General features: G+C 35.9%; 1 protein-coding gene across 9 annotated transcripts in view; it reads right to left on the minus strand.

Moving 5' to 3' along the window:
- Positions 1-13342, minus strand: part of sona (sol narae metalloprotease) — a 116945-nt gene that overhangs the window by 42042 nt on the left and 61561 nt on the right. For all 9 annotated transcript variants that reach the window (XM_025301656.1, XM_025301653.1, XM_025301652.1 and 6 more), the window contains 2 exons: positions 10557-10657; positions 2893-2953 (listed from right to left, as the gene is read on the minus strand). In XM_025301656.1, coding sequence (XP_025157441.1) covers positions 2893-2953; positions 10557-10619 — 124 coding nt within the window. In that variant the 5' untranslated portion in view covers positions 10620-10657. The remainder of the gene's footprint in view (positions 1-2892; positions 2954-10556; positions 10658-13342) is intronic.

Genomic DNA, 13342 nt, shown 5'->3' on the forward strand with positions numbered 1-13342 from the left:
TATTGAGACATTTTTCCGAAATGATTTTTAAATTTGCTATCCGAACTGAGAAAATTAAATTCCTCTTATATTTCTTACATTTAATCATCTTAAGTTTATCTTCAGATACTTCATAGTCGATGAAATGTAATCACTAAAAAATTATCAAAGTGCAAATTTTGAGTTTTATATTTTGAGACACTTTTTTAAATTTATAATAGCAAAATTATTCTCAATGGATGTATTAAATAAAATAACGCGAAGTAGGGAGATTAATTGATCCACAGAGGAGAAAAGTTCTCTGACGGATTCGATGTTAAAAAGGAAGCACATTATCGAGTAAAGATGTACGGACACGAACGCGAATAAAGTCAAACAAGAATGTTACAAAGAAAGTTCTAATGATATCAATAGGCATGTCAGGGCATATATAAGGTGTATAAAAAATACTGGTGAAATATCTCGGAAACTAAACATTTTAGAAAAAAATATTTCAGACAAAAGTTATATGGTTTTAAGAAAGACATAAAACAACTATATTATTTTATTTACAGATAGCGCCACTTTCGAGGTATTCACTGACCGTTACTTTTTTTAAGTAGAAATCCAAATTTTTATTACATCGCCTTTTTCTACCAATTAATTTGAACAATTTTTGTCTAAAACATTTTTTCATTCGCCTAATATTTTTTGAGATATTTAAGAAAAACTTGATAACTTTTTCAATATTTAACTTACGATATCTATTTGACGGAAGAAAAAGTGGTACAAGATTTTTTTTATTTTTTATTTGATCCGAAGAATATATTGTTACGGGAGCGCCCTGACTTTTGTTAATTTGATAATTTTGAAATTTCCAAAGGTCGATAAGTTAGGGCACTATTGTATTAGATTGGTGAAAATAATAAGTGCGGTGTCGAGTATAAAGACGCATATATCAATTAAAAATTATATTAATTAATCAAAATAAAGTCCATTGGCCTGCACACATTTTTCCCAACGGAAAACAAGTTTGTTTATTCCTACAAGATCGGATTTTGGAAAAGATAACGATAACTATAAAAATCGGTGCCAAACTTAAAATGATAAAAACCGCAATTATTTTTGCACCAATCTAATAACAATATATTCCTGAGACCAAATAGAGTAAAACCGATCTAATGCTACTTTTCTTTCGACAAATAGTTAGCGAGATATCGTAAGTTAAAGATTAAAAAAATTACAAAGTTTTCCTTAAATACGTACACTGCTCAAAAGAATTATGGCATAGATAATTTATTGTCGAAAATTGGCCAACTTTGACTGGTGATTACTTCGCGAAAAATTATTGTAGATTAATGATTTTTTTTTTAAATAAAGCTTGAAGTCTCTACTTTAAGAATGTATTTCCATTTTTTGCATGCGATATGCCCCTACCCTTGTAACCCCTGACATCTGAGGGCATGTTTGGTATACTGAAAATTACAAAGTTTAACGGAATACACAGACGGAATGCACAGTAATTATTGACTGTGGAAGTGACGAACCGAAGTCCTTATCTCTTCTGTCACGAATACACACACACACACATGCGTGTACACTTGGCCCGAAGGCCAAAAACAACGATATTTTTGGAGGGCTGTAATTTTGCGAAAAACAATTGTAGCGACTCCATTTTTTTTCAAATTGAAGGGGAAGATTTGAACTTTATGACAATGCAAACAGCGTCCCCGAAAAAAAATTGTCCATGTCCGTGCGTTCCGTCAAACTTTGCAATTTTCAGTATACTAAACATGCCCTCAGATGTCAGGATTTACAGGAGTAGAGGTGCATCGCATGCAAGAAAATGGAGATACATTCTTAAAATAGAGACTTCGAAATTCATTTTGAAAAAATAATCATTAGTTTACAATAATTTTTCGCGAAGTAATCGCCAGTCAAAGTTGGCCAATTTTCGGCAATAAATTATCTATGCCATAATTCTTTTGAGCAGTATATCTAAAAAAATATTAAGTAAATAAAAAAATATTTCAGACAAAAGTTGTCCAAATTAATTGAAAAAGATTACTGAAATTAATTGAAATTAAATTGATTGAAAAATTGATAGAAAAAGATATAATAAAAAATGAAAGATTTCCGTTTAACAAAAGTGATTACGAGTGAAAGCGGCGTTATCTGTAAACAAAATGATATAGTTTTGTTTTATGTCCCCCTTGAAACCATACAACTTTTGTCTGCAACACTTTGTTCTAAAATGCTCAGTTTTGGAGATATTTCGCCGTCCCAGTACTTTTTATACTCTGTATATATAGCCTATAGCGGTTAAAAAATTAAACCAACTTTAAACTATCCCTACAAATAGTTTAAATTGAAGCTAGGTTTGATACAAGACTAAATCATAAAAAGATGTCCCTGAACCCAAATGTCCAAATTAGTCTCTTCTTACATTCTTGTTAAACTACTACTAAACGAAGCTCATTTTGTTCCTGAATAACACTCTATAAGTTTGATCACCTATTTCTAAAACACCCTATGTTACACACAGTGTTACTTTCCAAGTCTGCACTTGTAGTACAACGGTTGCTAAGAAAGCGGCGGGGCAAATCTTTCACTACGCGACTCCAGTTACGAGCGACAGACATTTTCTTCTCAGGATCAGTATGACTTCGCGCAAGTCCGCGAACTATCATTTGCGTTAGATTAGCCAATTGGAGCAAGGCGGTCGACTATCCTCGGTGCAAGGATCTCTCATCGCCCTGCTCGTCCCGTTCAGATCATCGCCGTCGGTCGAGGTGAGCCGGCGTCCTCGTAATTTTCTCCACGTCGCGCGTGTCCGCCGGCGTGTCGGAAGGAACAGGACGCGAAAGAAAAACGGAACGGAAAAGACAAGAGCGCGCGTACGCTCACCGCGTGTTACTTTTTTGCTGTTATTACCGGACTCGTGTCCTGTGTAAAACACCGATAGCATCTCTTCCCTTGTCATGTGCTCGTGGATCTGAAACACGAATGGAGTTTAAGTGAGCATAGTCCGGTTGTCGCAATATCCTTACGTAATCGGGATCGTGATCGCGATTGTAATCGTCGTAATCTTGCGTCGCGTTAAATGTCTCGCGAATTAATCCGTGCGATATGCGGCGATATGCGAGCAGCGCGGAGTAATGAAGAAGTACATTGCAGAGAGACGAGAAGAAAAGCAAATCCGGTCGAACGTCGCAGCGCTCGTCCTCCTGCGGGCTACGAGCGAGTGCGCCTTATCCTGCCTCGCGAGGCACAATGGAGCGCGAAAGAACTTCATTAGTTCGCTTCGCGGAAACATCGTTATCACGTCGCGCGGGATTTCGCAAGCAGAATTGAGCGCAGCCTACTCGCCGTGCATTACTCGCTACGTATTAATTACTCAAACGAGGAAGTGAGGGGCGAGCGGGACGCGGAGGGGGAAAATATTCGAACGAGACCTTTCGCAGGCGAATCTAAGGCGAATCTTCCGGGATCCGCAATTTCATCATTATGCCCATTATATCATTTCGTACGCCTTCTTTTTTTTCTCCGTCTTTCGCTCGCTGTCTCGACAGCTGAAAGCTGTCGACTTCGGTCTCGCCTCTTACCGGCCGGTGCTTGCGCCGCCTTCGAACGCTATTGTCTCCGTCGTGCCGATACCGTGGGAATAGCGAGGCGAAATGAACGTACAATGAAACGCAATCGAGAATGGTAGCGCCGGCGGCGGCGGTAGACGTCAGGTTTCGTGACGCGAAAAGCATTACGTCACGATACGATAATGCGACTGTACTCGGAATTACTTGCACGTTAATGGCGTAATTAAAATATCGCGTCTCTCTCTCTCTCTCTCTCTCTCTCTCTCTCTTTCTTTCTCTTTCTCGCGACACAGCCTTGATGCGAGAATGACCGATCGAGCGTAACACGCGATGCGTTATTTAATTTATTCATCATGCTTGCCGAACCGGATCAAATCCAGTGGGCGGTTTTCCCGAGAAAAAGGAAAAGTACCGGGATTTAAGAGGGCGAACAATTTCCTGAGAAGTCGCAATACCGAGACAGTCTCGCGAAATACTATTTTATCGGACTATAGGAATTTTTTTACCTTTCAAATTTTCCCTGGAGAAATTTCACTCAAAAAATAGAGCAATCATACGGAGAAAAGTGTTTGGCCGGATGAATTAATTTCGCGGCGAAATATGAACGATTCCGAAATCCCAATTGGAAAAATAATTCTACTTAAATTGACAGAATTTTATTTAAATCGACCAGAAATCTTGATAATTTAGACTGAACTCTACTTAACTTCAACCGGAATTTCTGAATCATTCGTACTTCACTGTAAAGTTATTTCATTCAACCGGTCTGGATTCTCCGTTCTGAATTGTCAAGCGGATATTTTCACTCGAAATTGAAGAGCGAGCTTGATGTGCTCCGCTATTGCAGAAACATATTCACTGTAATCAATTGAAGCGTTCGCTCATATAAAATCATAACTCTACCACTCAGAATCAGAACTCTGTGTTCGAGTGAAACATTCACATTTGCGATTTCGAGCGGCAGCATTTTATCGTTTTATCACTTGAAAATATTGTCATTTTCATATGTTCCGAAATTTCATTCTGAAACACTTAGAGAACGCATTTGGATGCATTAAGGGGAGCATTACATGCGAAACGGACCATTTTCAAGGCTATTTTTACGAATTTTTTTAACAAAAACGGTAGGATCAACAGATTTGAAATTTTCACAGTATATTCATTAATGTCCAAAATATAAAATAAATTTGTTACTATCTGGAAAGTACACACAAAACTTTAAACGCGTTTATCTGAAAACAGCATTTTCCTAAACTGTCGACACGATTACACAAAAACTACTGAACCGAATAACTTGAAGTTTTTACACAATATGCAATAAGAAAAAATTGTATTAAAATTAAACAAATATTTGTTCGAATACGACTGTGAATATATTTATTCAAATTAAGCGACTAATTTCTAAAACGAAATACAGAGGTTCTGAATGTAAACTTTTTTCTTGAATTTTAGAAAATAATTGCTTAATTTAAGTAAATATATTCATAGTCGTACTCGAACAAATATTTGTTCGATGTTGTCTAATTTTAATACAATTTTTTCTCAGTGCACAGTAGACATGTAGTTTTCGCTCTCCTACCTGGAACACAGTTATATTTTATTTTATTCATTTTTTTTAAATATGATTACAAGTTAAAAGAAGTTTCATTTTCGATACTTCTTTTTTTGTATAGTCATTATTTTTCTAAACTTGACTTCACTGCCTTCATTTTGGTATAGGCTATAATATAATATTTTAAAAATCTTTCTCACTTTTTGGTTTCAGAGTAGTGAGAGGCCCGGAATTATGTCGACAGCAAACATAGAGCTCGCAAATGGATGACTGGCATTTTTATCTGTAATTACAAATTGAATCGGTTCTTGTGATTCAATAAAATTTATTTTATACTTTAAACATTAATGAATACACTGTGAAAATTTCAAGTCCATTGATCCTACTGTTTCTGTTAAAAAAATTGGTAAAAATAGCCTTGAAAACAGCCTTTCGCATGTAATTCCCTCCTTAATATCTATTCATTTAAGTAATACGCAAAAATCTATTTAAATATTATGTGATATATCTTTATATATTGTTTTCGGAGTAATAATCCGTCCTCGCAGCAATTGTGCAATTCAGAAGAATTGCATTTCGATTTTCAGTGATACGACTTTTCAGAAAACTGTTCGAGTTTCCGAATTTCGAGATTTTGACTTTTTGGAGCGATGTCGAGACGATGCACCGCAAATTATAAATCGCGGTCAGTGTATAAATTTCCATTATTTTATTCCACGAGACGTTTGCGCGACTTGGCGAGCACCGCCATTAGCATCGGTATGCTTTGTGTCTGAAAGAGAGGAAGAAAGAAGCTGGAGGAAAAGAGACGGTGATTTTTGAAGCGTTCTCGGAATCACGGCTCGTCCAGTTTCGCAGCAGTCCGTAATCAACGGGTATGCACGCGCGTATTCAGTTTTCCAATCGCGTCTCAAGGTCTGTTTCTACCATTTAAACGGCGTTTATCGCGCGGAGACTGAGCCGCGGTTCAAAACGACTCAGGCTGCCCGAGACTGCTAAGGTCGATCACTTTCGCTCATTATGGCGGATCACCCGATCGAGATTTGATCGATTCGCGCCACGGGTGATCGTTCTTCTGACAGAGTCAGAGGAAGAAAGAGGGGAAAAAACGACACGACCGCGCTCGTAACGACGAAATGAATCTCCGTGGCGCGGCAATATTATCAATAAACGCCGGCCGCAGCTGGCTATAAACAAAACGAAGGCTGGATATAAACGTTCCCGATCTAATGACGGTTGCAACGCACGACATTTAATTTCTCTCGCAACAGCCCGGGTAGTCCTCTCGCGCCCCCCGACAATGAATTCCGTAATACTCGTTAGCCGTAACCGCAGGAGTCGCGATCGTTTAAATCGTAACGTATTTCACGCGTCTGTGAGCACAACCGCCGATCGATAGAAATGTGCCGTCCGTCTCTCCTCCGTGAAAAGTAAATTGCTCCCGGACGAGAGTATTCCGGTTTCGCTTTCGATCGTTCTTTCTTTCTTGCTGCCCCTGTCTCGGCCTCGCTTCTCCTCCCTCGCGCGCAACGAGTACGTCTCAAAAGCATGCAAATCATGTGGAACGACTGCCGGAAGTCGCGGCCACGTTTCTCGTCTGAAAGCGATTATTTTTGTACCGTTTCCTAAGGCGGGACTGGGGATTTATGTAAGTCGACGGGCTGTCGACCACTTCACGATGTCTATCCGTGATGATTCAACGATTATCGTGATAGATCGGTGCCTCATACAGTTCGCTCGGATTTCACGCTGCTCGTTTGGGAAGCGCCGATCTTAACATTTTCACCGCCGTGCCTCCGCAGCTTTAACGCTAGAACTACCAGGAGGTCGAGAATAAAAATTTCTTCAACGATGCGTTCGACACCTTTAATGGACGTTGAAAAAGACTCAGACAATTAAATGAACCTTTTTTGTTCTCGCATAATTTTTCCAAAACTCTGCCATTCCGACCAAAATAGATAAAGGTGTGACGTCAATCTCGATAGTTTTTTTAGTGTCAATATGATTTAGTCAAAGATTTACTCTCCCCACTCCTTGTGTGCTTTTTAGATAATTGTGATCAGGTAAATGAGTGAATGAGTGAGTAGATTTATTTATTATCCTGGAACAAAACACCCAAAAAAAAGTATTCTATTTGTAAAATGATTTTTCCCATTGTCTCGTATTCTAAGCGAAGCCTTTTATTCATCTAAAATTTATTAGATATTATTCTAACTATTTTCCTCTCTTATTTCAAGAGGATTTCTTCTTATATCAATTAATTTTCCTCTTACATGAAGAGGAATATGTTGATTTGAATGTCGGTTTCTTTTGTTCAGTCATGCTCTATCTCCAGACATGAATGAGAAAGTAATCATATGCTCATGGATCAGAATATTTGGAACTATTTTTAAAAAAGATATGTATTGCTACAACATATAACGAAGATAATTTACCTATATTTGGTCAAATACAGTTTCTAATCTATTGCAAGAAGTTGAATAATATATTTTTTCTTTTAACTATATTTCACACAATTGGTTATGACGAACATTTTTGCAGCTAAGAAATCTGTAACAAAACTAATTGGAAATTTATTTGTTATAATGATATTATTTCATTCGTGCTTACTTATTGTAGAACTGGAGCCAAAAGTACATCTATATATACAGGGTGTTCCATTTTTAATTTAGGCAAATATCTCAAAAATTTGGAAGATATGGAAAAATATTTCAGACAAAAGTTATATGGTTTTAAGGGGGACATAAAACAACTATATCAGTTTGTTTACAGATAACGCTACTTTCACTGAGATATTCACTGAGCGTTACTTTTCTTAAATAGAAATCCCAATTTTTTATTATCACCTTTTTCTATTAATTAATTTGAACAACTTTTGTTTGAAACATTTTTTTACTTGCCTAATATTTCTTGAAATATTTAAGGAAAACTTGGTAACTTTTTCAATGTTTAACTTACGATATCTCGCTAACTTATTGTTGAAAAAAAAAATGGTACGAAACTCTTTTACCCTATTTAATCTTAAGAATATATTGTTACAATAGCATCCTGATTTTTGTTAATTCGATGATTTTAAAAAGTCGATAAGTTAACAAAAATTAGGTCACTATCGTAACAATATATTCTTGAGACCGAATAGAGTAAAAAAATCTAGTACTATTTTTTCTTCCGACAAATAGTTAGCGAGATATCGTAAGTTAAATATTGAAGAAGTACCAAATTTTCCTTAAATATCTCAAAAAATATTAAGCAAATAAAAAAAAGTTTCAAACAAGAATTATTCAAATCAATTGGTAGAAAAAGATGGTGTAATAAGAAATTGGGATTTCCATTTAAGAAAAGTAATGATCAGTGAATATCTCGAAAATGGCGTCATTTGTAAAAAAATTAATATAGTTGTTTTATGTCCTTCTTGAAACCGTACAACTTTTATCTGAAATATTTTTCCGTATCTTTCATATTTTTCGAGATATTTGCCTGGGAGATTTAAAATGGGACATCCTATATACTACTTTTCGCTATACATTACAATAATTTTTTCAAATTGACTGGTATAACCAGTAAGAATAAAGTACAGTAAAAATAAATAATAATCCTCTTAAAAAAGATTAAATAATCTGTGTATAAAAGGAAATTTATATGAAAATCAATAAGATTTGCATTATATATGTAACACAATCCCTTTAACTTTAAGAATAACGTGTTTATAATATTTTCCTCTTAATCTTAGAGGAATCCTCTTGAGGCCATATATGAGAATAAAATCTTCTAAAATTTGGATGATTTCGTTTGTTCTGAAATTACTTTTTTTTGGGTGAACCTTTACCTCAGGAGATAAATTATAAGATAAGTAGTGTTTTTAATGACATACATGTATACACTTTCAATTTTTTGCGTGAAACTAACTGCATAAAACATACTCAATTTATTTACGTGAAAACGGGGAGAAAAATATCGCATCATAGAGATGCGATGTTACGTAACGAACGTGTGTCAAGTAGAATTGAAAATTTGAAGTAAAGCTGTGAACTTGAAGCGAGAGAGATCGTGTGTGACGCGAACATATTAACGAATCATTAATCTCGCCGGATCATTTCGCTTTCCTAGTCTGCTTTCCTACTCGCTAATTGTTATCTCGCGTGCGTCGCTTATCGTCAGCAAAATTGCTTGTTATATTTACGCTCAAGCTCGCCGGGTAAAAAAGAGAAAAAAAATAAAGACGATAAAAAGAAATCGAAAGCGAGACAACGCGGCCGGACAACAACACCGGGATGGTTCGATGGATTTACTGCAATTTCGTGCGCGAAGTTCTTACGTAAGTTAGAGAAGAGCCGGCCATTGACCACGCGCGTGATAATTATCTACGACGAGATGACGCGTTCAACCGACGCGAGTTGAATCGTAACGTGCCATTACGCGCGCAATCCCTTCTTTCCCTGTGCGCTTTCTTAATTAAGAAGCCGCCATCGACAGGCAGCGATCGTCGGTATTGTTAAATATGTGATTAACGGATCAAGTTGGCGCGATAAATTAACGAAAGAATTACGCTCATGATTATTAGAGATGTGCGAATCAAGAATTTTTGTGTCAAATCGAATCGAATCGAATCTCATTTTTTTAATTCGGATTCGAATCAAATCGAATCTATGAAATTTCACTCGAATTCGAATCGAATCGAATGAAATCGAATCGAACCGTTAAGAAATTTAACATAACTATTAAGCATGCAAATAATGATGGAAGATTTTCATATATAAAAGGGAATATTAATATTGTAATATCATCTTAAAGTAAAATATATATTTAAATATTTAAAGTAATTTATAATTAACTTATTAATTATAAGTTAAGTTAATTATTACAAGTTAAGGGTTCAAACATACAGGCCCAGATGGCCCGTTTTTGTAGCTGATGCACGCAAACGATAATATATATTTGATTCCTATTCGAATTATTCGGATTCGAATCACAGGGATTCGGATTTGAATCGAATCGAATTATAGATCAGATTTGATTCGATTCGAATTCGAATAGTTCGCACATCTCTATATGATTATATCGTCTCGCGTAATTATATCGTCGACTCTGAGATTCACGAAATAACGTTTAGCAGACGACAAGGAGAACCCATCTTAAAATGTACGTACAGAAAGGCAGTTTTTAAAAACGACAGGAAATTAAGCTTGCAGAAGCGGTACCGGCGGGCGAGGTGATAACTGCACAAGTAATTAAAATATAAAGAAAAAACAAGAGACGTCACGTGTAAGCATGCTGCTCGCATACCGTGAATTTACTATGAAGCGGCGCGATTCACAATTAGAGCGGTCCGAAGCCATTCGCCGCTTCGGGATTATCTTTCCCGTATGTGCGCGCGTGCGCGTATTCTTTGTCTTGAAGAAGTAATTGCACGGTGTAATAATGCGTCCTTGGACGATACTTGACTGCGATCTTACCTTGTGGCATCGTACGAGAGGTAGAATGATGGCCATGCAGAGAAGGACAAGGGCGCGAGTCATTTTGCATAAAAATATTCCTGACTGGTTGCGTCACATCGCTGAAACAGAGAATACCGCCGTTTAGCAGGTGAACGAATTGCAAAATTGCTGCGCTGAAAAGGGAAATATCTGTATTGTGAGAAAAAATTGTATCAAAATTAAACAACATCGAACGAATATTTGTTCGAATACGACTGTGAATACATTTACTTAAATTAAGCAATTCTTTTCTAAAATTCAAGAAAAAAGTTTACATTTCAGAACCTCTGTATTTCATTTTAGAGATTAGTCGCTTAATTTGAATAAATGTATTCACAATCGCGTTTGAACAAATATTTGTTTAATTTTAATACGATTTTTTCTCAGTGTATGAACGAAGAAATACTCATTCAGTGAGAGCTAGTAACACATTTGCTTAGGTGTTGTCACGACGTGAATCGTGAATGTATGTGTGTTAGTCCTTTTTGAGGTCAATAGATTTAACTAATTTACCCCGGGACGGACTGGTTTGTGTGAATTATGTTTTAACTCGGAACGAAGAAGGATCTTTAGGATTTAATCTGAGGAGACGAATATTTAAGTATCGAATCTTTAATTTTTAGCTTTTACAGTTGAGAGTCAATAGATCAGAGAGTTAAGAATGTTTTCTCTGTGTGTTTGAGTCGTGAAATGCAAGAATGAATCAATGAATCTCCCTGAATGGTATGGAATGAATCTTTCTGAATGATGGATGTCCACTGGTCTGCGCGTCGCTTTTTATAGGCAGGTGGTGAGATACCCCCGCGCGAGTTCTTACCACCTTATTAGTAGTAGGGGAAGGATGTTTTCCATGATACAAAAGTGATAATCAATAATCGTGGTTATGGTATTTATTATCTACCCATTGTTCTTTTAATCTTCTCCGATGAAGAAGCATTCGGTGTCGTATTTATTACGTCTAGACCGAGGATCAAGTGACCAAAATATCCGGTCTAAACGTTATTGTTGAATTAATTTTATGATTGAATTTAGAAATATTGTTTAAAGTTACGTGGACGTAACAGTGTATAATTTTATACTAAGAAGAGATTTCTTTCAAGTGAGAAAACCTTATCAACACTTTATCATTATTTTGTTATTTTGATTATTTCTGTTATAATATAATGTTGACGTGTTTTCTTAAAACTGTTGCCCTTCACAAACGCAACTGTTTGCTCCATTTTAATTGAAGAATTTAGATTTAAGTGAATATGTTATTATGTTATTGTTAATATGTTGATATGCTATTATGTTATTGACACCTATCGAGTAAATATTTTTTATTCTTGAGATATTTTTCCTTATTGTGTAACGCTTGCGAGTCTATTCGCGTGGGTGGACGTAGAGAAGCGCTTTGCTCATTCGCGTATGTATGACGCGATGAAGAAATTCTGCATGGTTATATAATTTTCGCCATGGTTGGTGTGCGATATGAGAATGAAAAATCGAAACTAACCTTCGTGTTGGATTCACGCATGCTTGGAACAGAAAATCACCGCGGCGAACGGAGAAACGAGAGTGTTGAACGTGTGTTGTACAAGCTGCGCGCGAGTACAACGGGGGCGATCCCGGAAGGAAAGTTAAGTCGCGTCGGATTAACGCCGACGGATTCGCGCCGAAAGCTTCGTATGTAGAGACGTACCGCTTATAGATGCATTTCACGCAATTTCATGACGGATTTACGTCAGTGAGAGGAGAACCGGTGAAAAGTCATTAGCGATCTGAACATATTATCGAACGAAGCCGCGAAATGCGAATAATGGTTGAACGAGTCCATTATAAGTAAAATTAAATATAAGGCTTTTCAGAAATAAATATAAAATTTAAAACAACGCTAATATATAAAACAAAGGCTAGTTTTACGTGTAAAATGGATAATAAAGGTAAACAGTCCATCTAATCAGTGGATTATTATAATAATATCGAGTTGCGTAATAAGTGATTTCAGATTTTTTAGATAAAATAAAATTATTGTATTTTTATATCGTTATAATTTTATGAATCGTATGTTTGTTTTGATTTATGATTTTTATTGTCCTTCGCGTATGTATATTTTATAAAAGGGTAACGACGTAAATAAATAATTGTTTTATTTTCCGTTTAAAAATCCGAAGTTACTTTTTACACAATTTATTATTTACCAACGAAATAAAGAAAATTATTATATTCTTATTCTTGAAAATTTTATTTCCTATGACCGATGCACCCTCTCTGAAAGAATCAAATCAATCCTGCATGGTGAAATTACAGCCGGCAAATTGAAGAGAATGGCTCGCAGTCGGTGAAATCTGCGAGAGTAATAAAAGCAATAGAGTCACGCGCACGGTAGCAAAAGAGAGAAGAAAAAGTGTGTCTCATTGTTTCAATAAAATATATATTTATTAATTTAGCTATATGCTAAAAAAGAAAACTTGGATCGTTCCTTAATAGTTCCTTGACCACAGCTTTATCCCATACCACATCCTTATCCATTCATATCTTATTCTATCCTTTATATCTATTTATATCTCAATATCACGGCAGTTACAATCTACATATTTCCTTCCAAAATTTTTACAGTTAAAATTTTTATAGTCTTCTATTTATTATCTATTTTATCACAATAATTTTCCTATCGTTCCGTTCACTCTTACGTTATCTTTTTTACTCTCACTATGAATTCTTTATGCTTAAGCTTTTTGCTTATGCTTTTTGCTTAAGCCTTTTACATACTAACCTACTTATTT

Source organism: Harpegnathos saltator, unplaced genomic scaffold (assembly GCF_003227715.2).
Source record: "Harpegnathos saltator strain DR-91 unplaced genomic scaffold, Hsal_v8.6 scaffold436, whole genome shotgun sequence".
NCBI lineage: Eukaryota > Metazoa > Arthropoda > Insecta > Hymenoptera > Formicidae > Harpegnathos > Harpegnathos saltator.